Raw genomic sequence first — 21,000 nt, 5'->3', positions numbered from 1 at the left:
GCCTGAAAAACACTCAGGAGGTATACATGATACATTGCTTGCTGATGATAAATTATACAGTTTTGCTAATAATCCTATGTGTTAAATTTTGTGTTTATTATTAGTTACATGAAAGCATTAAAGTAGCCATCAATTAATAGTAACATATATGAAAAAAGATTATAAATAATCCTAGACTCAAGTAAAACAAGAGATGAGCAATAACTGATCTAAGATAAACATTGTGCTAATGTTACTAGCTCATAAACCATTAATGTTGTTTATGAACCTAGTGACAAGAACATCTTGCTTCTTAGGTTCCTTTTTTTCTTCTCTACTCCAGTTCCTAATATGTCATATTTATTGTAGCAGTGGAGGCTGAGATATTTGAAGATTTTTCAGTCAGCAATATCAGTGCTCTGTGAATTAAACAGATGATTAAATGGCTTTCCTTCTTCAACTATGAATTGAAGATTATAATTGAAGACATGGAGATGCAATCCAAAATATGACAGTTGAATAGAGGTTAAAAAGTCTTTTACCTACTTTGACTATTTTCTTATTCATTTCCTTAATGCTGTGAGAAGCAACATTGCCCTTTAGTAAAATGATTGACAGCTATGAAGGCTAAATTTTGGAAGCATTATTTGGATGCAATATGATGGTATTACTGCTGTAAACACTGGACCTCCTTGTAGCATCAGGTTCCTCCTTCCTTTCATAGCAGGGTTATGTATTGCTGAACTGGCTGCTATAGAAAATGCTGCAACAGCCAGAGCCAAATTTTGAAGTCCTTTATTTTTGCCAAGGCTTTTCTGAGGATAATGCCAGTTACAGTCAGGAATGGACAATAATGTTTTCCTAATTTAATTTCCTTCCTTTCAATCTTTTTCTTTTGTAATACAATGGATGCAGTTCTCTGTTCCAGTTTAAATTCTTTGACCCTCTCTGCAAGCATAAAGTTGTCATAAATCCTTTTATATGGTTACAGAATTCCTCCCTAGGAAGAATTAATGGATAGCCTAAAGTCATCTCCACTTTTAGACTTCAGCATCAGGACTGTGTGCGGAAAATGTAAATTGCGGGAAAAAAGCATTGGGCAATGTTGTTAATTCCTCACTGACAGTGATGGTCCTTGTGGTTAACATATACAGATTATCATAGAATCACAGAATGATAGAATGGTTTCAGCTGAAAGGGACCTTAAAGATTGTTGGAAGGAATGGGTTAAATGCAGAAGACTGGTGAGGAGGATTGTAAATACGCTCAAGTGACCTTGCAGCTGGGAATGTGTAAAGTTTGGGAAGCATCAATGTAGAAAAACATATAAATTATGTCTGCTGCTGTTTGTGCTCTGTGTGTTTGACAAGTAGCACATTTGCGCATAGATAACAGAGGTGTTTGGTGGACTTGGAGGTGCCCTATCGGATGTGCTTGAGCTACCAGCCTTGGTACAGAGAAGATCAAAGAAGCACAGTGAGAATCACAGCATGGTGGTAAAAACTGCACCTGCACAAACTCTTAATAAAACCAGGTGAGACCAGTAGGCCAACGATCTCCTAGCATGAACCCTGTTTAGCGGTTTCTGCATTCCTGCTTGTGTGCCTGTGCTCAGGTGCTGCTTCAGGGATTCCCCAGTTGGCAAGGTAACGAGAATAAATCTACTTTTTGCATTTTAGCTGCAAGTTTGTGTTTTTTTCCCGTTGCCTGCCTATGCTGACTCTCACTTTGATCCTCTAGTTCCAACCCCCCTGCCCTGGACAGGGACACCTCCCATCAGATCAGGTTGCCAAAGCCCCATTCAGCCTGGCCTTGAACACCTTCAGGAATGGGGCATCCACAGCTTCTCTGGGCAACATGTGCCAGGGCCTCACCACCCTCATAGTAAAGAATTTCTTCCTTATATCTAATCTAAACCTACCCTCTTTTAGTTTAAAACTATCATCTCTTGTCCTATCACTACACTCCATGATAAAGGGTCTATCTCCAAGTTTCTTGTAGGCCCCCTTTAGGTACAGGAAGGCTCTATCTGACTTATACTGACTGGTCTAACTTCCTTGAGGAGAAACCTTTTTTCCTGTTGGTTACTAGATTGAGGGATTGTACAACTGAACTTTCCATCCTGTCCTGAAAACAATTTAGAAGACAGCTCATGTATGTTTTTTAAAGTACTATTAAAAAAATTATTTATCGTCTAGGTAACATATTTCTTACACAAGTAACTGCACAGTGGCCATCTCATAGCAAACAGTGTCAGCGTACCCACATGATGCATTTTGAGGTAACTCCCATATCGAGGGAAAGATCTTGCTTGTAGAATAATTGCGCGAATCTATTTGCTGCTACTTCTGCTATGGTGCTGCTATTTTAAGTCACTGATGAGAGATCCTTCTATATTGTTTAAATTCCTCACACATGGTTATTTTTCTTCCTGACACTGTATACACAGCATATATGCAAAACTTACTCATTGCAAAAAGATTAAAATATGCAAAAACAGTCATATAGTACTAGATACAAATACTTTAGGATCTGTCTGTCTAAAGAAGGGGCACTTTCTATGCAGCACGTCAGGTAGAGGAATCTTCATTTTGAGTAATTAACCCTAAAAGCTGTTCAAATTTGATCTCCCTTTTCTGTTCATTCTTTTTGTTATGGAGTCTCTGAATCACATCATTTGCAGTATTCATGAATATTCATACTGGATGTAAACCAAAGACTGTAGAGGGACTATGCAGATGGATAGAATTTGTAAAAAACAAATATACTCAGATAAATACACTTCTTTTCTCAGTTTTAATTGAAGTGTAAGCTTTAAAAGAGATAATGGTCTAAGAAGAAATTATAGGATTTAGGCTGTTACTTTTGTATGGACCTTAAAAATATTATTACTCATAATTCAGAATCTACTTTTCTGACACCAAGTGGAATGATAAATTTTGACTTTCTGAGAATTTCTTTAAAAAAAAGCACCTAGAGATTCTACCTTTTATTAGTGCAAAAAGTAGAATGGATTTAGAACACCACACAGCTTCTGCAGAATGAAGAATCTTTTTTTATTATTTTTTGAGAAAATAATTTCATTTTCATCTTTTTATTATGTACTTTTATGATGGACTAAAAAGTATGAAAATATGTTACAGTGAAAATGAAATATATGATTATGGTGCAATATGACAAAGATACTCATGTTTACATAAGAGCATATCCTGGTTTCTCAGGAACTGACTGTAAAACTTAAACTGATGTTACTGAGTCAGGATTTCATTTTATATTGTCAGAAGTTAGTAACAAGAACTTAACATATTCCCTGTGGAAAAGTGAATCATTCCGATTTTACATATTTTCCTGAACACTTTGCACAAGTTTTCAGAATTTTACCTAAGTTTTAAATTTGTGTAACTTCTTGATTTTGCCTTTTGAAATTCACTGCCTTTATTTATTCATTTTTATTTATTTTTATTTTCCCAGATAGGATTTAAGAGCTGGTATTCAAGCACTTATTTCTTTGATTTGAGAAATCCTTCCTTATATCTTTAATAATATGCCCTAACAATTTTTGCCCTCTTTTTTTTTTTCTTCACTTGATAATGATTAATTTAAAATTATGTAAATAGTACAAATAATTTCTCCAAGGCAGTCCTGCCAGAATACTATTAAGAATTTTGGAAACGTTGCTGAACTGAACAGATCTTTTGGCATTTTCATTAGTGAGAAAACAAATTCTCTCTAATTTATGTAAATTCCAAATGACCTGATTTGCTAAGACCATGAGCAAAACCATCATGACAAGCAGATTCTTGAACCTGGTTCCACCAAAGATTTCTGTAGTTCCTGTGAATGACGAAGTCACATTGGACTGTCAGATTGTAGAATACATGAAAAGTTTGCAGCAAATAATACTCAATTTAATAGTTAAATTTTGCATAAGGTAGGAAAATATATTGAACTCATTAAAATAATAAAACAAACAAACAAACAAACAACAACAACATGTCCAGCCAAAATACGTTTTGGGAAGCACTGTTCAAAATATATAACCTTCAGCTAGCTGCACGCCAACATAATAGACATTACTTTTATATGGAAGCTCGTTTTTCTCTGTGCATAGAAATACAAGAAAACTGAAAATATAATAGCAAGCTCTTGAAAACTTAACTGTGAAAAACGTGTCTTTTTGAAGGTACATACGCATACCTCTACTTATCTGCATGCATAGGTTCCAAAGTGTATTTATGATATATTTTTACCTTTACATAAACAAATACATACACATGATCTTCACTAAAATCTTCATTATTAATTTATGAATGATCATGAAAATCTCTTTTTCATGAATGATATATACATTTACCATCTTACTATTATTTTTAAGTACATTTATGGTCTTTTAAAAACACCTAAAATTCCCAGATATAGATGAAACCAATATCCTGATCCAGAAGTCCTGTAAAATATTTATTTTAATGAACATTGCAAAATGAGTTGTCCAGCCCATTAAGTAGAAATACTAGTTTTATAGTGGCCAATGCTTATGTCTATCATTCAGAAAAAATAATTTTCCCAGTGGCACAAATAGGTGACATCCAGTATACTGACAAACTCCATCAGTTGAATCATTATCCTTCTTTCTATGTTTCTCTTACCTGTACCCCATCAGAAGCAGGGATATAACTCGCTCTTTTAAATGTGTCTGTAACATTTCTGAGAATTTCCACAGAAATTAGAAGGTCTCCGGCATAAAAGTTTTTCCTCTGAGTTAAATCCAATAGTGTCTTGGTTACTTGGGACATGCCATCACCAGCCAACATCCTCTGTCCCTTTGCAAGATGCTCTTTAATCTGTAGCAAAAGAACAATATGAATATCAGAACCTACTTTACTGAGAAAAAGATATGATAAATTCTAAACACAACCAAATATGTTAAATATTAAAGAAATTATAAATAGTTCATCTAGTTAAAGAGTAGTCAAAATACTAGCAGATCATGATGATGAAATTTTTATATTTGTTACAGAATCATGGATTTTATAATGAAAGATTTGAAGGTGTTACAGTTCACCCATTAACTTCCCTTTGGACATCAATAACTTCTCAACATCCATGTTTTTAAGGAACACCATAGGCTGGATTGTGGCTTTAACCTACTGTTGCGATGTTTCAAGAAATTAGTCTTCTTCTGAACAGATGCACAACTAATACTGCCATTCATTAAACAACTGAGAGCTCTGAAAGGGGTAAATGCTAAATGTTATAATCTAGTTTATTCTGGGGAAGTATACCCTTCACCTCTGCCAGCCCATCTTAGCTAGTGGGCTTCACAAGAGTGAAGGTTTGGATAGAATAGGAGGTTCGGACGGTGCTCTCTTCTCTAGTACTAACAGGACAAAGGTGCTAACTTGGAACAATGCTGTTCCTGTTTTTTTCAGGAGATACAAAGCTCAGAGTTATGATTTGCTTTTATATATCTGCCAAGGAAGCCTATTCCAGGTGTAGTTCTCCCAGCAGACCTGTACAGGGCCAGTGATAAGGGTAATCCAAAATGCATCTGCTGGTAGAAGAGTTCTTCTGATAAGAAACTGAACTGTGGATCTGATTAGCTCTTAATATTGACTCAACATCAAGAGATGATGCATAGTGTATCACAAAGATGTCACAAGACCAGCCAAGGCTAAAAAAGAGAGCATGGTTTAAAAACCTGTTCTAAAATATGCATAAGAACTTACATAAATAAACACGTTCTTCCAAATTGTAGCTAAATTAAATAAAAGATAAGTGACCCGAGAGAGACATCAACATAAGCATGAAGGCTCAAGAGAAAATTCTATTCAACTGCCAATACCATCTCTTTAAATGTAACTTAAATTTATTTTTAGCTTGGCCTTATTACTGGACAGGATGACTAAGGTAACGTAGTATGGTGGTGAAGTGGAAGGAAGGGGTTAAAGATACCTTTTGTCACTTCTAGACCTCCCCAGCCACTTGGTGTGGATATGTGAGGCTTCACTTAAAAAACAAACAAACAAACACAAAAAAAAAAAACAAAAAACCCAAAGAATGTAGTAAAAAATACACTGATTAAAAGGGTTCAAAATAAATTTCACGACAGTAATGTAAAAAATTCAATCATCCTCTGACGTACATGATCTAAATACCTGTTACATTCTTTAGTTCCATTCTCAACTGGTTTTGAAATAGCCTAGATACCTGTAACACATCTGGATCTGGCCTAAGTGTCTGCTTCGAGTTATGTCTACAGCCTTAAGTTGTCTTTACAGCATCTGGGGATTGTTATGGACCACAACAATCTTGTCCACACCCTAGAAATACTTAAGACTTGGAACAACTCTGTAAAGCCCTGGGGTTGCCTTGGATATACACCTGCCTGTGGCAGAATGGACAAGGAATGAAACTACTCTACGTGAGCAAGGAATTAGAAGCATCAATTTACAATCAAATGTTTTTTTTTAAAAAAAAAATCAGTGAGGAGAATAAAGTCAGTCTTTTTCTTTTCTTTTTTTTTTTTTTTTACAAATATTTCAGCAGAAATACCACCCTCAGTCTTAAAAAAAAATAAATCAGGTAAGAAATTTGATTGCAGCAATCCTTTTGTGCAGTTTCTATTCATTTTTTTTAGGAGGCTTTGAAAGTAATCTTGAAGGAAAATAACAGTAGAGAAAAAGGTATAAAAATAAAATAATTCATTAGAGTAACTTCAGGGATCTGATACTGTATAAATAACATTACGGACTTCTAATTTCTTGGGAATAAATGAAAGAAGTAACATAGATTTTGATTTGTGATTATTTTAGTTTTTCTTTTTCCTCTGAAATTCTGCCATTTGCCTCATCTTATCACACATTGTGTCTATGTGGCAAATTAAAAGAGCATCAATTACCACAGTAACACAGAATAATGGAACTATTGCTGAAACTCTGTCCAGATGTTCACTATCTCCAAAGCATATTTGCAGCTTTTGAGGATTAAAAATGTTAGCATGTTTTGGTCAGGCACAAAAGACACAATGCACAAGGCAGTCCATAAAGCAGATCTCCCAAATCTAACACGTACCTCAGGATGTAATGTGGGAAAAGGCATCATACAATATAAAGACAGAGAGAACAAAGAGGTTCTTTTAATTCAAGTAACAGCAACAGTGATCATTCTTCATAAAACCTCTCTTGCACTTTTATGCCTACAGAAAAAGCTAGTAGGAAAGCTGCAGGACTATTTAGCAGACTATTTCATGTAGTATTATTTTGCTTCCTTTCCATCCATCTGTACATACACTACCCCCAATTTGTTCTTTCCATGCTCCTGTTGAACTCACATTTTAAAGATGTAGCAACAGCAAAACTCACATTTTAAAGATGTTTGTCCCACCCCTGGAAGTGCTCAAGGCCAGGTTGGATGGGGTTTTGAGCAACCTGGTCTAGGGGGAGGTGTCCCTGTCCATGGCAGGGGGGTTGGAACTAGATGATCTTTAAGGTCCCTTCCAACCCAAGCCTATGATTCAATTCTATGATTCAATAGAGACAATTTGTTATTTGTTTTGGACTATTCATTGCACAGAAGTCTTGGTCTCAGCCGCATTCTGAATGCAAATAATAAATTAAAATATTCCTGGGTGAAGCTTTTGATTAAGAAAAGCTGTGTAAAGATCTGTTTTCAATGAAAAATTTTACAGACTTCTAGCAGCAGAAGTGGGAGCTATAGTATACCCTTTAGTACTTTCACCAAGACATTTTGATTGCTTTTGGACACAGTGGTAAAAATGGTCTGCCCACAATGCTGCAAGACTAAATTATTACACCTACTTCATTGGGTTGTGCTGCAGGTGATTTAAACTACCCAAGAATTATTGGCTGTTAAAATTACAGCTCAATTTGGAACTTTAAAAAAAAATCTATTAATTTATTTTTTAATAACACACCCAGAAATCTCAGCTTCCCAGCAAAAGTACCCTCTCTCCCTTAGGTCACATCACTCTTGCGCAGCTTGATGAGAACCTTTTCTTCCCCCTCTCAAGCTGCAACAACAGCATATCAGTGAAGCATAACAGTGAAGTTCCTTAGCTACAGAAACATATTACAGCAGCATATCCTTACAGTACAATTTAAAAAAATAAAGGGAAAAAAAAAAAAAAAGGAAGTTTACTATGTGTTTAGATAGGGAAAGTGGGTGAAAATTAGTCAATTAGTTGAAAGATTGATTACAGCCATGCAAAAAAAAAATGGCTTGGCAGGAAAGCAGCCTCCTTATTATCAGCTCATAGACACAACTTCAAAAATCACAGGCCATTACTCAGTTGACGTAAACTGGTGTAGCACTATTAAAGCTAATGAAGAGGTCCAGAGTAGTAAGGGTTGAAAGTACAGTCTCTTGGATTACTTGCACAGCTACCACAGGAGTATTTCAGAGTGAAAGTACAGAATTTTCTCATCAGCAGTTGGTATGACGTCTTTGTTACCATGTTGCTTATTTTCCCTGTTATGGTCACTGTGATATTACACATTCTCCAAGACAGCTATTTTTGGTCACCATCGTAGATCCTTGTAGCTCTCTGTGAAGGTCATTTTTTAGTGGTCTTACAGGCAGGCTCATTAAAAATAAAGTTTATGAGCCAAGAGATAGTGAAATGAAGCAGCTGTTAAAGTGATACTTCAGTTGTCAGTCCAACCTCTAAATGCATGCACTATATGGCTGTATACTTGAAAAATTACTGAAATGTTTAACTGGACTTTGACTCAGGGTCCAGCTGCCTTTGTCTCCTGATTTACCAGAAAGTAGGACAAAATAAAAATGACTCTTTACAAAGTCAGAGCTACTAGGCCCCTAGCTTTAGAGTAAAAAATTATTACTGCATAATAATTACTGCAAACAAGCGGCTAGACATGGTCTGAAAGGACAGAAAACAATGAACCCTCAAGAAACCTATAAAAGATTGAAAAGAATGGTTAATTTGAAGAATAACTACACCATATCTTTTTTCCATTATTTTTTAATATGATGTTGAATCCATGTCTTGATATTACTAATGATGTCGTTAATACTTTTTATGATGTGGGGAGTCTAAGAACCTTAACTAGGAAGCCTTAGACAGAAGTGAGGAAAAATACTTTGAAATAAAAATATGTCTTGAAATTACCCATAATCTGCAAACCATTTTGATTTGCACCTCCACAACCCAACACTAGTGTTTTATAAAACATTTTTCATAAAGCTATTAAGACACAGAAAAGGAAGGAATATTCAGATCACCTGTGAAAGTCACCTGAATTACTCAATTGTATTAAAAACCTAAAAGCTCTTGAGAGTGTAAGTTCCTCTAGAGAACAAGCCAAGTCACCTGAAATGCTATCTTAAAAGATCTGAATCATGTTACCCGGCCTATATGGCCTCTAATCTTGAGGCTTAAATTGGTAGTACCCCCTCCATAAATATTAAGTGATGATTTTGCATTAAACTTACTTTTATAGTTACCAGCACTGAGACCTGTACACTTAAAGTGAGGCATATAAATAAAAATGCAGAAAATATGTATTTTTTGGCAGTTGAAATATTCCCACAGGTATAATACTGAACTGAACTTATGCAGCATGCTGATGTGTAAACTATAATGTGATGTCATTTTGAGAAAGCTTTCCCTTTCAGATTTGAGGAAAACATCATTACAGGACATGTTTACTGATCATCAGCAGACAGTCTTTTAAGTATTTCAGGAATGCAGAATCTAGAAGTTTCATTTATTCTCCCTTAACATAATTAACTGCTTATTATTTTTTTTAAGGCTGTTTCAGGGTTAAAGACTATCATTTTAGCCATCTTTTAAAAGAAATAGAGTAGGGTGTAAAGATAAAGGTATGCATCTTCAAACATGCACCTGAATATTTACAACCTAATTTCATATAAGAGTCTTTCTTTCTTCCACACATTTTTATGAATGAGTTTGCTAAAGGAATACAAAGTAATTTCCTACTTTGTCATCAGCAAAATTAGTTAGCAGTCTTAATCTAGATCATGATAACAGATAAATAAATAAACAGTTTCTGCAGAGAGGAATTGTATATTGTTTATAATAGAAAAGGCAAAAAAATAATTGGTATACATTGTGTCAAGGAAGATTAAAGATACATATTAAAGAAAACTTCTCAACTGTAAAGGAAGTGATGCACCATAGTTTACCTGAAGGGACTACGCAGTCTTCCACACTAAAGGCTTTAGTAACAGTCAAGAAAAACAAAAAGCTGAAATAATGCAAGCATAGCTGATGCTGATGACCTCATGAATTTCCTTTCTCTCCTATGGTTCTGTAATAAGTCCCTGCAAATAATTTGAAGCCCAAACTATCACAACCAGAAATATGAAAGTACAAGGAGAAACTTAAAACTGAACTTTTTACCTTCCTACGTTTACCTGCTGTTATAACATGCAATCTGCTGCACCAAGTTTCTGCAGATGCTGTGCCTCAGTCTGCCTCTTTGCACTCAGCCCAAATCACTGCAACCCTGTGCTTTAAGGACCTTATTCCTAATTTACACTGATGAAAAGAAAATGAGGTTCGCTTCATTATATACAAACAGTTGTCCCACTCAAATTTGCCTCCAACTGTTTTTTAGGCAAAATATTCATCAAAGCAGTGATTTTTTTTTAGAGAAAAAGAGCCAGCTTAACAGCACAGAATCCTGTGCTGTTCTAGACCCTGATCTAAGGCATCTCTTCACAGATGCCAGAGAAATGTCTGCATTCTTTTATATGTGATAATGCGTATTGAAGTATCTATGAAAAAAAAAATCATGTAGCATCTGTGGAAGTCTAATGTATTATTTGAAGAAAAATGTGAGTGACTCAGAGGGATTCTTGGTTCCTTCTGTGCCCTCTTTCTCTACGTCTTTCACAGAAAGTGTCCTATTATTTTGATTAAGAGATTTTTTTTTGCTACTTTAACCCATTCCATTTTATTTTTAAATTGTCATCATTAATATTGTCACTTATTCTAGTCTTTAATTCACCAAACAGGTGACAGGAAAAGTCATTATAAAGTTTCAGTATTTATATTTCTTCAAAGAGTCAACAAAATATTTGAATAAGAAAGTTATAAAGCTGCTCTTCAGTAGAGCCACAAATAGCTTTAAGGATGAAGAGTGAATAATCATTAAATAGCTGACTTGATTGGGGTGTATATTTTCCTTTCTTATATTGATCACTATGTTTGCTAACCAGGATTTATATTATTATTTTATTACATACTGCTATTAAATGCTCCAGTTATCTGTGATTAAATCCTGCTCACGTTGGCATGCTGTGTGAGAGAGCTTGTTGTTATTGTTGTTTCTTTTTTTAACCAGAGGGCATGTCTTCAAGATTTGTGTTATCTATGTGTAATGCAACATGACAAGAGCAAGAGTTGAGAGAAAAAAAGAGAACGATGATTCTGAGAGTCTTGTTTTCATTTTATGACAGACATAACATTGTTTGAGGTAAGGTCTCCTGGCTCTCCATATTGACTGAATGGAGGTCACAAAAGTACATACTACAAATGACTTGTGTTTCTTTTTTTATAGTACATGGTCATTCTATTTAGTATGTGTCCTTAAAACAAAGGTCTGATTTACTGATGGAATTTATATATTTATTTGAATATGTGTTTCTATAGAGCCATCTGAATCATGCTCAGTTCTGTTTGCAGGACAAACCAGAATGGTTCTTTCATGGAGATTAGCATTATTTGGGAGCCCTAAATTCTGCATGGGAGCACTGCATTAAGAAATGGGCAAGAGAAAAATTATTTGCATCTCACATACATAACAAATCTGAGTTTAGACATGATGGGAAATGCAGCAAATGAAGTAGTGGAGAAAAAAAAAAAAAAAAAAAAAAGCAGGGGAATGAGTGTAGTAAGTGTAACACGCTGTGGCCACTGCTTTGCAGCTACCTGTCTAGATAAATTCCTGCAGTCATTCTGCAAGCTGTGTTGGAATGAAAGTTCCTGCAGTTCTGGTAGGCTTTAAAGGAAAATTAGATGAATGCTTTCTTTATTGAGCTCCTAAATGGCCTTCATTTCTCATTTTCCCTCCGGCCATACTGTAGTGGAGTTCACCTGTTGGCTGCAGTGTTGCTTGGTTTGGAATATCAATGTGATTGGGGAGCACTCAGTTGCTTACTGCTGCAGCAGACCTCCACATAACACAGCAGCAACCACAGGAGCACATTTAATTTACCACACAGATTATTCTTTCATAAACCAGATGTGGAAAGATGATTGAGGATGCTGAGATGATAGTGGGGACTTCTATTTGAATTTAACAAGTGGGATTGTTTGTGTATTAGAAAGCAGTCAAAAACAGAAAGGAAGAACAACTTACTCCGATTTAATTAAATTGTGATATAGTTAGGCAGAATAGAAGGTAAATATTTTCTCCCACTGTATAGCATCTCTGGGCTTGGGATGTATATGTATTTTAGTGAGATCAAGCACTGTAATTTCATGGATGCAGAAGGTACTGTGGTAGCTTCAAAGACACATCCTTCTGATCCTAACTGCTAATTTTTGGTACCTATTTTAATATGAAAATTATGAAAAAGCAACCATTCACTTGGGATGGAGGAGATGATTTCCTCTCTTTGGCAAAATGCTTATTTATTTACAGAAAGTGAAGCAGATCTTTTAGGAGACTGAGAAAGGCATACTAACTTTATAGCATGGTGTTAAAACACAGAAAAACAACATTTCAGTCTATGCAATGAGTTTGGCAGGGCAGACAGAGCTTTCTCACAACCAAATGATTGACTTTATCAACAAAGCAAACATCAATGCTGAAGTTATTAGTTTTTTTTTCCAATGCTTAAATTTTCTCCTATGCAAAATTGGAATGTGTTAGTGAAGCAGAGGAAAACTGTTGCCTGCCACAATCACATGATCAATTGTTTTATGATGAGAGAAAACAGAGAACCAGTTTGTCATCCCTCTGTCTAGTTATGGAGGTGACAAAACAGAGCTGACTCCAGCAGATTCTGGGATTACATGAGAGGCAAGGCAAGGAAAGCAAATCATTTACTAATATAACTCCACTACTCAAAGGCTGTGAAGGTGAAAATGAAGAACTGGCATATAGCAATAGGATGGACTGATGCAGAAGAAAAAAATTGTTATTGTGGCCTATACATTCAAATCTACAAATCTAAGCCTGGCTGCTTTGCTCTGCAGCTATATAAAAAGACATGAAGCACTAAACTAGCAAAAAGAAGCAGTAAATCAAGACTTTGAATTCCCAGAGTAAAGCATTCATTTCACTAAGGAGTGCACGGACAGACTGATATGCTGCCCTTGTAATATAATTTGGAAAACCAAAATCATCTCTAATGAGCTGCAGCTGAGCAAATCATTATTCACCTCAGAGTTCTTTTTATCAAATTACATTTTAGCCAAGCACTTGCAAAATTGTGAATAACACTGTTGTGGAAAGAGGGGAAACAAAATTATAGTATGAACTAGAAGCAGCAGAAATTCATTTTTATGGCTATATTATCATTTTGATATGCAAAGATTCACCTGCATAAGTTCCCAAGCTCCGTAAGTGTTAGTATCTTGACAACAGTGTGATATTTCATATGCAGATTTCTCCTTCTTAAATTTTAAGAGTTAAAGGGTTTTTGGTTTTCCAGCTTCCTCTTTCTGAGAGAAAAGCAGCCAGATTTGCACGAATGCATGTCTGATTTAGGTGTTACATCACTGAAGTTGGCACAAATTAGTACCTTATTTTTATCCAATACACTAAATGTAGAATTTCATCGTCCAGTTTTGAAAATTATGCTGCACAGGTTTAGAAGACAAGCAATATTAATAGAGAATTTCTGATAATATAGACATGACCTTAAGAAAAGAAAAAAAAAAAAAAGTGTCTTCATAACAAGCTTTAGTTTTCCCCATTAATCATGGGTGTAATATAAATCTCTTACAAACTAGAGTGTCTGAAAACCATCTAGAGGAAGTCTCATTTTAGGCACAAGGGTTGTTCCACTCTGAGGTGAGGCAGTGATGCCAATATCGTTTAAGCAGATCCCTTACAAAACTATCTTCATTTCAGGCCCAATAAATCCTGTGGGATTTTCCCAACGGAGTGAAAAATAGTCCAATTTATGCAAGTATTTTTTCCTTTTAAGCAAAATCAGTTTCTAATACTGCTTGGTAGCATCTTATCCAACAACTTCATATACTCTCTCATCTTGTAAACCAGTTTTTGTGCTTTAAAGTCAATCTGCTTGCTCTGCAGAAGGGTTTCTGAAAGCTTAAATGTAAATTGTTTGGATCAAAAATTCAAATTTTACTTCTATGAATAAAATTCTTTACATTTTGGTAGCGGGCTTGTTTCCCATAGCATTCAAAAACCTCTCAACTCTTGGACTTCAAAATACTGGATTTCAAAGCTGGAGTCACTCTTTTTGGTGACCAGCCTTTTGGGGGGGCAAGACATGATGTTGATTCTATTCCATTAAGTTATTGTTTTCATTACAAGTGGTCATACGGTCTTCAGATCCCATAAGCTATGATTACTCATTGCTCTTATGTACCAAACCTTAACCTCATTTCCATTTTCCGCACTAGCACCCACTCATTTTTTTATTTTTGGTTTTGTTTGGTTTTGTTTGGCTTTGTTTGTCTGTGTTTTTAATTTATTTTATTTTATTTTATTTTATTTTATTTTTTTATTATTTTTATTAAGGTTGCTGTCATCAGTAGAATGAATTAAGAATAGATGAAGGAATATTTAGCTATTCTTCTCAGAAGCTGTTGTTGATACAAAAGATTACATAGGATATTTGTAATGCTGGGGTCTTGCTTCTCAGTCTTCTCACTTGTAGCATAACAAACTTTGAGAGCCTTGTAAAGAAATACTCCTTGTAAAGGAGTACGAATATGCAATTAACTCTTATTTCAATCACTTTTTTATCCTCTGATACTATTCAAAGTAGGGCTGTGGGCTCCTAATCAACGATTTTATTCTTGAACCTGCAAGTACTCACATCCAGTTGTGGTACAAATAGTTCTACTTGTCAGGTCAGGTCAGGTAAGATTTTATACTGTTTGTCTAAAAGAACTGAATTTAAACAACAACAAACATCAAAGCAGAGCATACAATCAACCTGAAGTGTGCTGGCTGAATTCAGTTGGATCAAAACACCCAGAACTCAGTTAGCTTGATGTTTGATTATTTTATAGACTAATATAGAGGAAAAAAAAGTATAGAGGAAATATATAGAAAAAAAAAAAGACTGAAACTTGCAAGAAGATGTGAACCGAGAAATGAAAACAAACAAACAAAAAAAACCACCCCCACCAACACTTGGAAAATACATTCTTGTCATGGTTTTGGCTGGGATAGAGTTAATTTTCTTTGTAGAGGGTCACACAACTCTGTGTTTTGGATTTTTGATGAATACGGTGGTGATAGCACACTGATGTATTTAGCTGTTGCAGAGCAGTGTTTACACAGAACCTTTCTGCTTCTGCTCTATGCTGCCCTGCCAAGGAGGAGGCTGGGGGTGCACCAGGAGCTGGGAGGGGACACAGCCAGTACAGACTGGTGACCCAGACTGGCCAAAGAGATATTCCATACCATATGCCATCATGCTCATCAATAAAAGCTGGGGTAAAGAAGGAAGAAGTGGAGGATGTTTGGAGAGATTGCATTTGTCTTCCCAAGAAACCATTACTCACCTAGTTCTAACCTTCCCACCAAGGGCAGGGACACCTGCCACTAAGAATTCCACTAGACAACTTCAGTTGCTCAGAGCCCCATCTAACTTGGCCTTGAAAATCTCCAGGGATGGGGCATTTACATGTTCTCTTGGCAACCTGTTCCAGTGCCTCACCACCATCATAAAAATTTCCTCCTAACATCTAATCTAAATCTCCCCTCTTTCAGTCTAAAATGATTCCCCCTTGGCATACCACTATCTGTCCATGTAAAAAGTTACTCTTAATCTTTTTCATAAGCCCCCTCTAAGTACTGAAAGGCCACAATGTGGTCTCCCCAGAGCCTTCTCTTCTCCAGGCTGAACATCTCCAACTCTCTGTCTTTCTTCATAAGGGAAAGGTGCTCCAGCATTCTGATCATCTTCATGGCCCTCCTTTGGACCTGCTCTAACAGGTCCATGTCTTTTTCATGCTGGTCTCATGAGGGCAGAGCAGAGGGGTACAATCACCTCCCTAGACCTGCTGGCCACTCCAATGTTAATGCAGCCCAGGATGCAGTTGGCCTGGGCTGCAAGCGCATTCTGCTGGGTCAAATTGAGCCTTTCATCCACCAGAACCCCCAAGTACTTCTCTGCAGGGCTACTCTCAATGAGTTCTTCTCCCAGCCTGTATTCATGTCTGGGATTGCCCTGACCCAGGTGCAACACCTTGCACTTGGACTTGTTGAATGTTATTATGTTCATGTGGGCCCACTTCTCAACCTTGTCCAGGTCCCTTTGGCATCACCTCCTTCTGTTGTATCAACTGCAATGCACAGCTTGGTATCATAGGAAACTTGCTGAGGGTGCACTTGATCCCACTGTCCATGTCACTGATAAAGATATTAAACAGCACCAGTTCCAAGATGGACCCTAGAAGGATACCATTTGTCACCAGCCACCACCTGAATGCAGAATTGTTTACCACAACTCTGTATTATACAGTCTAAGATGTGCCATTAGATATTCAACTAATCTGCCTTCCTGTATATAACAGTCCATTCAGCTACCAACAGAAACCCTTTAAAGAAAATAAAATATGTTAGTGAGACTGAAGGATCTCAGCTTAAACTATTTGCTAAAGGCAGAAACAGAGATTTGGTAAAATGCACAAATGGTCCCTAAAAACAAACCATGTCTATCCCATATAGGGTACAAAACTGAAAAAATCATCTGGAATTAGAGAAAGCAGAGGAATTCCTTCCTGTCAGGTGAAATCTAATGAGCTGTACGTGCCCAAGAACTATGCAGAAGGAACTGAAGAAAGGATATCCTCTGCCACTAGATCTTTGCTATCCTTCATCTCCACCCATGATAAAACAGATAGATACTTGTAATCCTTTTTTTTCTTTTTTCTTTTTTTCTTTTTTTTCTTTTTTTTATTTTTTTATTTTTTTTTTGTAACCTCCACTTTCTCAAGTACACATTTAACAAATTTTACATCAATGAGCAAAACAGTTCTTAGCTGCACAGATGACTCTCTTGAAACTGTCTTACTGCTTGACTAGGAGAATTTTCTTAATGCAAAGAATCTAAATGTAAATGTAAATGTACTTAATGTAAATGCACTACAGCAATAAAAGAAATTCAGAAAAGAGGAGTCCTGATATATTGTCTATGATGTTTTTTTCTGTTCATCCTGCTATCACTTGATCCCCTAGGTCACGAGATTAAAGTAGGCAAAGCATACCTATTTATCGCTTTGCATTTTCCACTTATAATGCTTTAGTAGGAATAGTCCTAATTTGGTTCTTTAAGTATTATTATTAGAGCTAACCAAATAATTTCCCAAGGGTTTATTTCACGGATTTGGGTGTTTTTGTCCCTTAATTTGTTCAGTGGAGAATTCATATTAGTCAACCAGCTGTATAAGCTAGTCAAACAGAATTTGTTGAATTCATTTGATGACTGATTTGTACCAAATGTTGGATAAATTATTCATGACTAATTGATTCTGTTATTCAAAGAGATCTAGTTATCATCCCAAGTTTTAAAAGGGACCTGTATTGCACAGTACAAAAGATAAAATAAACTAACAAAAGTACAAGAAGTACTTTTGTGGCATAGCTTAGGTGCTTCATCCTCTTAATTGTTTTTAGTCAAGCTCCTGTACATGAATGGTGGACACCATGCCCTCCAAAGATGCAAACCAACTGCCAGTCACCACACCACAAGCTAAACCATTCCCCTGCACTGTTTCACCATGCTCCATATTCTCTTCAGAGGTCCTGTAGTTACATTTTTAACATATCAGGGATTTTCTGTGTTGTGATATGAAAAGATATAAACATTAAGAAGGAACAGTGGATAGACATTAATTTGGAAGTACAGAAATATTTATTTTCTGCCTAACTGGTCTCCCTCAGTTCCTCATCAACAACAACAAAAAAAAACAACGGAGGTGTAGTAGAGCCTGATCTCAAGTATATGCTGAGGATATGTATTAATTAAAGATTTTTAATCAATCTGAAACTGTTGTAATGATGTATTAAGTGTTTAACGCACCTCTGAGTTGCTGAGAAACAGAAGGATAAAACTGAGAAAACTCATGGCTTGAGAAAAAGACAGTTTAATAGGAAAAAAATGAAAAAAAGAAACAAAGAGAAACAAAACTAAGAAAAATAAGTGATTCAAAATGCAACTGCACATCACCAGCCGCTAATGCTTAACCTGTCACTGAGCAGTAGCAACCCTGGCAAACTTTCCCCAAAGTTTTTATTGCAGAGCACAATACCATATGATATGGAATATCCCTTTGGTCACTTTGGGTCAGCTGTTCTGTCTGTGTCCACTCCTAGCTTTTTGTACACCCTCAGCCCCAGCTTTCTAAGAAACAGAAAAAAAACAACTTGACTCTGTGTAAGCACTGCTCAACAACTAAAACATTCATGTGTTACCAATGCTATTTTCATTCCAAATCCAAAAGATAGAAGCATATTAGGTAATATGAAGAAAATTAACTCTATCTCAGCCAAATCCAGCACAAATATTGATACATGTTTCAAAGAAAGATTCATATATGTAGGCAATTTCATTTAAACAGTGGAAAGCCCTGCCTTCTTATACATCTGAAGTACATGCCTGTTATGAGTAGAGCAGTAATTCTGCCTGGCACACAGGCAGAACAAAGTATATTATCTTTAGCATTATGAGTATATCTTTAACTTTACTGACACATCATGTTTTGCAAATAGACTTCCAAATGGATTTTGAGATGAAAATATGGTGCCATTTTTCTATGATTTGCATAGCTACCATATTAATCTCCATAAAAGTCTCAATTCAAGATGAAGAACATGCAGCATGGCTGAGTTTCTGCTACTTTAATACTGCCTGTTAAGGATTGAAATCTGTTCTATGTCACTTCCAGGTGAGTAACAGAAAAAAAATGTAAAAATACACAAATTTTTCTGTATGAGACAGTGAACCTACTGTAGCTATATACAGTATCATAAAATCATAGAATCATAGAATCATTAAGGTTGGAAGAGACCTTCAAGATCATCTGGTCCAACCATCCCCCTACTACCAATGTCACCCACTAACCCATGTCCCTAAGCATCACGTCCAACCTTTCCTTGAACACTCTCAGGGACTGTGACTCCACCACCTCCCTGGGCAACCCGTTCCAATGCCTGACTGCTCTTTCTGAGAAGAAATGTCTCCTGATTTCTAACCTAAACCTCTCCTGGTTCAACTTCAGTACATATATGTGTTTATGTACTACGGAAATGATCTTATAGCGTTAATCACCTGTGGTAATGTGGTAAAATTCTATATGCTATAGTATAGAATTATGGCTTAATGTGGACATCTGGTGAAAAACTTTGTTAACATTTGTAGAAAAAAAAGGTATCTTTAGAAAGAAAGTAAAAATCACATTTATGCTAGAGTAACAAACTATGAATTTACTTTTATAGAATTTTGGCCTTGTGTGAATTCCTAATCCCACTGGAATCATGGAAGTCACTAGAATCATAATTTCGGATGAGCAAGCAAATGAATCACAGAGTCACAGAATCACAGAATCATAGAATGGTTGAGGTTGGAAGGGATCTCTGGAGGTCATCTAGGGGTGAATGAAGAGTGAGTTGAGAGCTTATGGGTAAGAAGTAAAGGGCAGGCTACCATGGCTGACACTGTTGTGGGTGGTTGCTACAGGCCACCTGATCAGGAAGAGGAGGTAGATGAAGCCTTCTTCAGATAGCTCCAAGTAGCCTCTCAGTCACAAGGCTGGTTCTCTTGGGGGACTTCAACACCCTGATATCTGCTGGGAAGAACACACAGCTAGGCACAAACAGTTCAGGAGGTTCCTGCAGTGTATTGATGATAACTTTTTGACACAGGTGGTAGAGAAGCCAACCAGGAGAGGTGTGCTGCTGGACCTTGTACTAACAAATGAGGAAGGACTAGTTGGAGATGTGAGGGTCAAAAGCAGCCTTGGCTACAGTGACCATGATATAGTGGAGTTCAGGATCTTGTGAGGAAGAAGCAGGGCAAAAATTAGAATTGCAACCCTGGACTTCAGGAGATCAGACTTCGGCCTCTTTAGGGATCTACTTGAAGAATTCCATGGGTTAGGGCCCTGGAATTAAGGGGGGGGCAAGACAGTTGGTCAGTATTCAAGCATCACTTCCTCCAAGCTCAAACTCAGTTCATCCCTATGAGTAAGAAGGCAAGCAAAGGGGGCAAGAGACCTGCATGGATGTGCAGAGAGCTCCTGGCAACGCTCGGACAGAAGAAGGAAGTTTACAGCATGTGAAAAAAAGGACTGGCCACTTGGGAGGAATACAGAGTATGCAGGGATGTGACAAGGAAGGTCAAGGCCCAGTGGGAATTAAATCTGGCAACGGATGTCAAGGACAACAAGAAGGGCTTCTTCAAATACATCACTACAAAAAAGGAAGACTGGGGAAAATGTCGGCCTGCTGCTGAATGAGAGGTGACAAAAGGATACAGAGAAAGTGGAGTTGCTGAATGCCTTTTTTGCTTCAGTCTTTACTGATAAGCTCAGCCCTCACGAATCCCAGACCCTGGAGACAAGAGAGAAAGTCTAGAGAAAGGAGGACTTTCCCTTGGTTGAAGAAGATTGGGTCAAAGATCAGCTAAGCAAACTTGACATCCACAAATCCATGGGCCCCGATGGAATACACCCACGAGTGCTGAGGGAGCTGGACAGTGTTATTGCTAGGCTACTCTCCATCATCTCTGAAATGTGGAGAACTGGAGAGGTGCCTGAGGACTGGAAGAGAGCCAATATCATGCCAGTCTTCAAGAAGTGCAAGA

At 36.7% G+C, this 21,000-nt stretch overlaps 1 protein-coding gene across 1 annotated transcript in view; it reads right to left on the bottom strand.

Moving 5' to 3' along the window:
• Nucleotides 1–21,000, bottom strand: part of ADGRB3 (adhesion G protein-coupled receptor B3) — a 461,748-nt gene that overhangs the window by 223,178 nt on the left and 217,570 nt on the right. The window contains exon 10 of the mRNA XM_035543018.1: nt 4,626–4,820. Within this exon, the coding sequence (XP_035398911.1) occupies nt 4,626–4,820 (195 nt within the window). The remainder of the gene's footprint in view (nt 1–4,625; nt 4,821–21,000) is intronic.

This window comes from Cygnus atratus, chromosome 3 (assembly GCF_013377495.2).
Source record: "Cygnus atratus isolate AKBS03 ecotype Queensland, Australia chromosome 3, CAtr_DNAZoo_HiC_assembly, whole genome shotgun sequence".
Lineage (NCBI taxonomy): Eukaryota > Metazoa > Chordata > Aves > Anseriformes > Anatidae > Cygnus > Cygnus atratus.
This window is presented reverse-complemented; position numbering and strand designations above follow the sequence as displayed.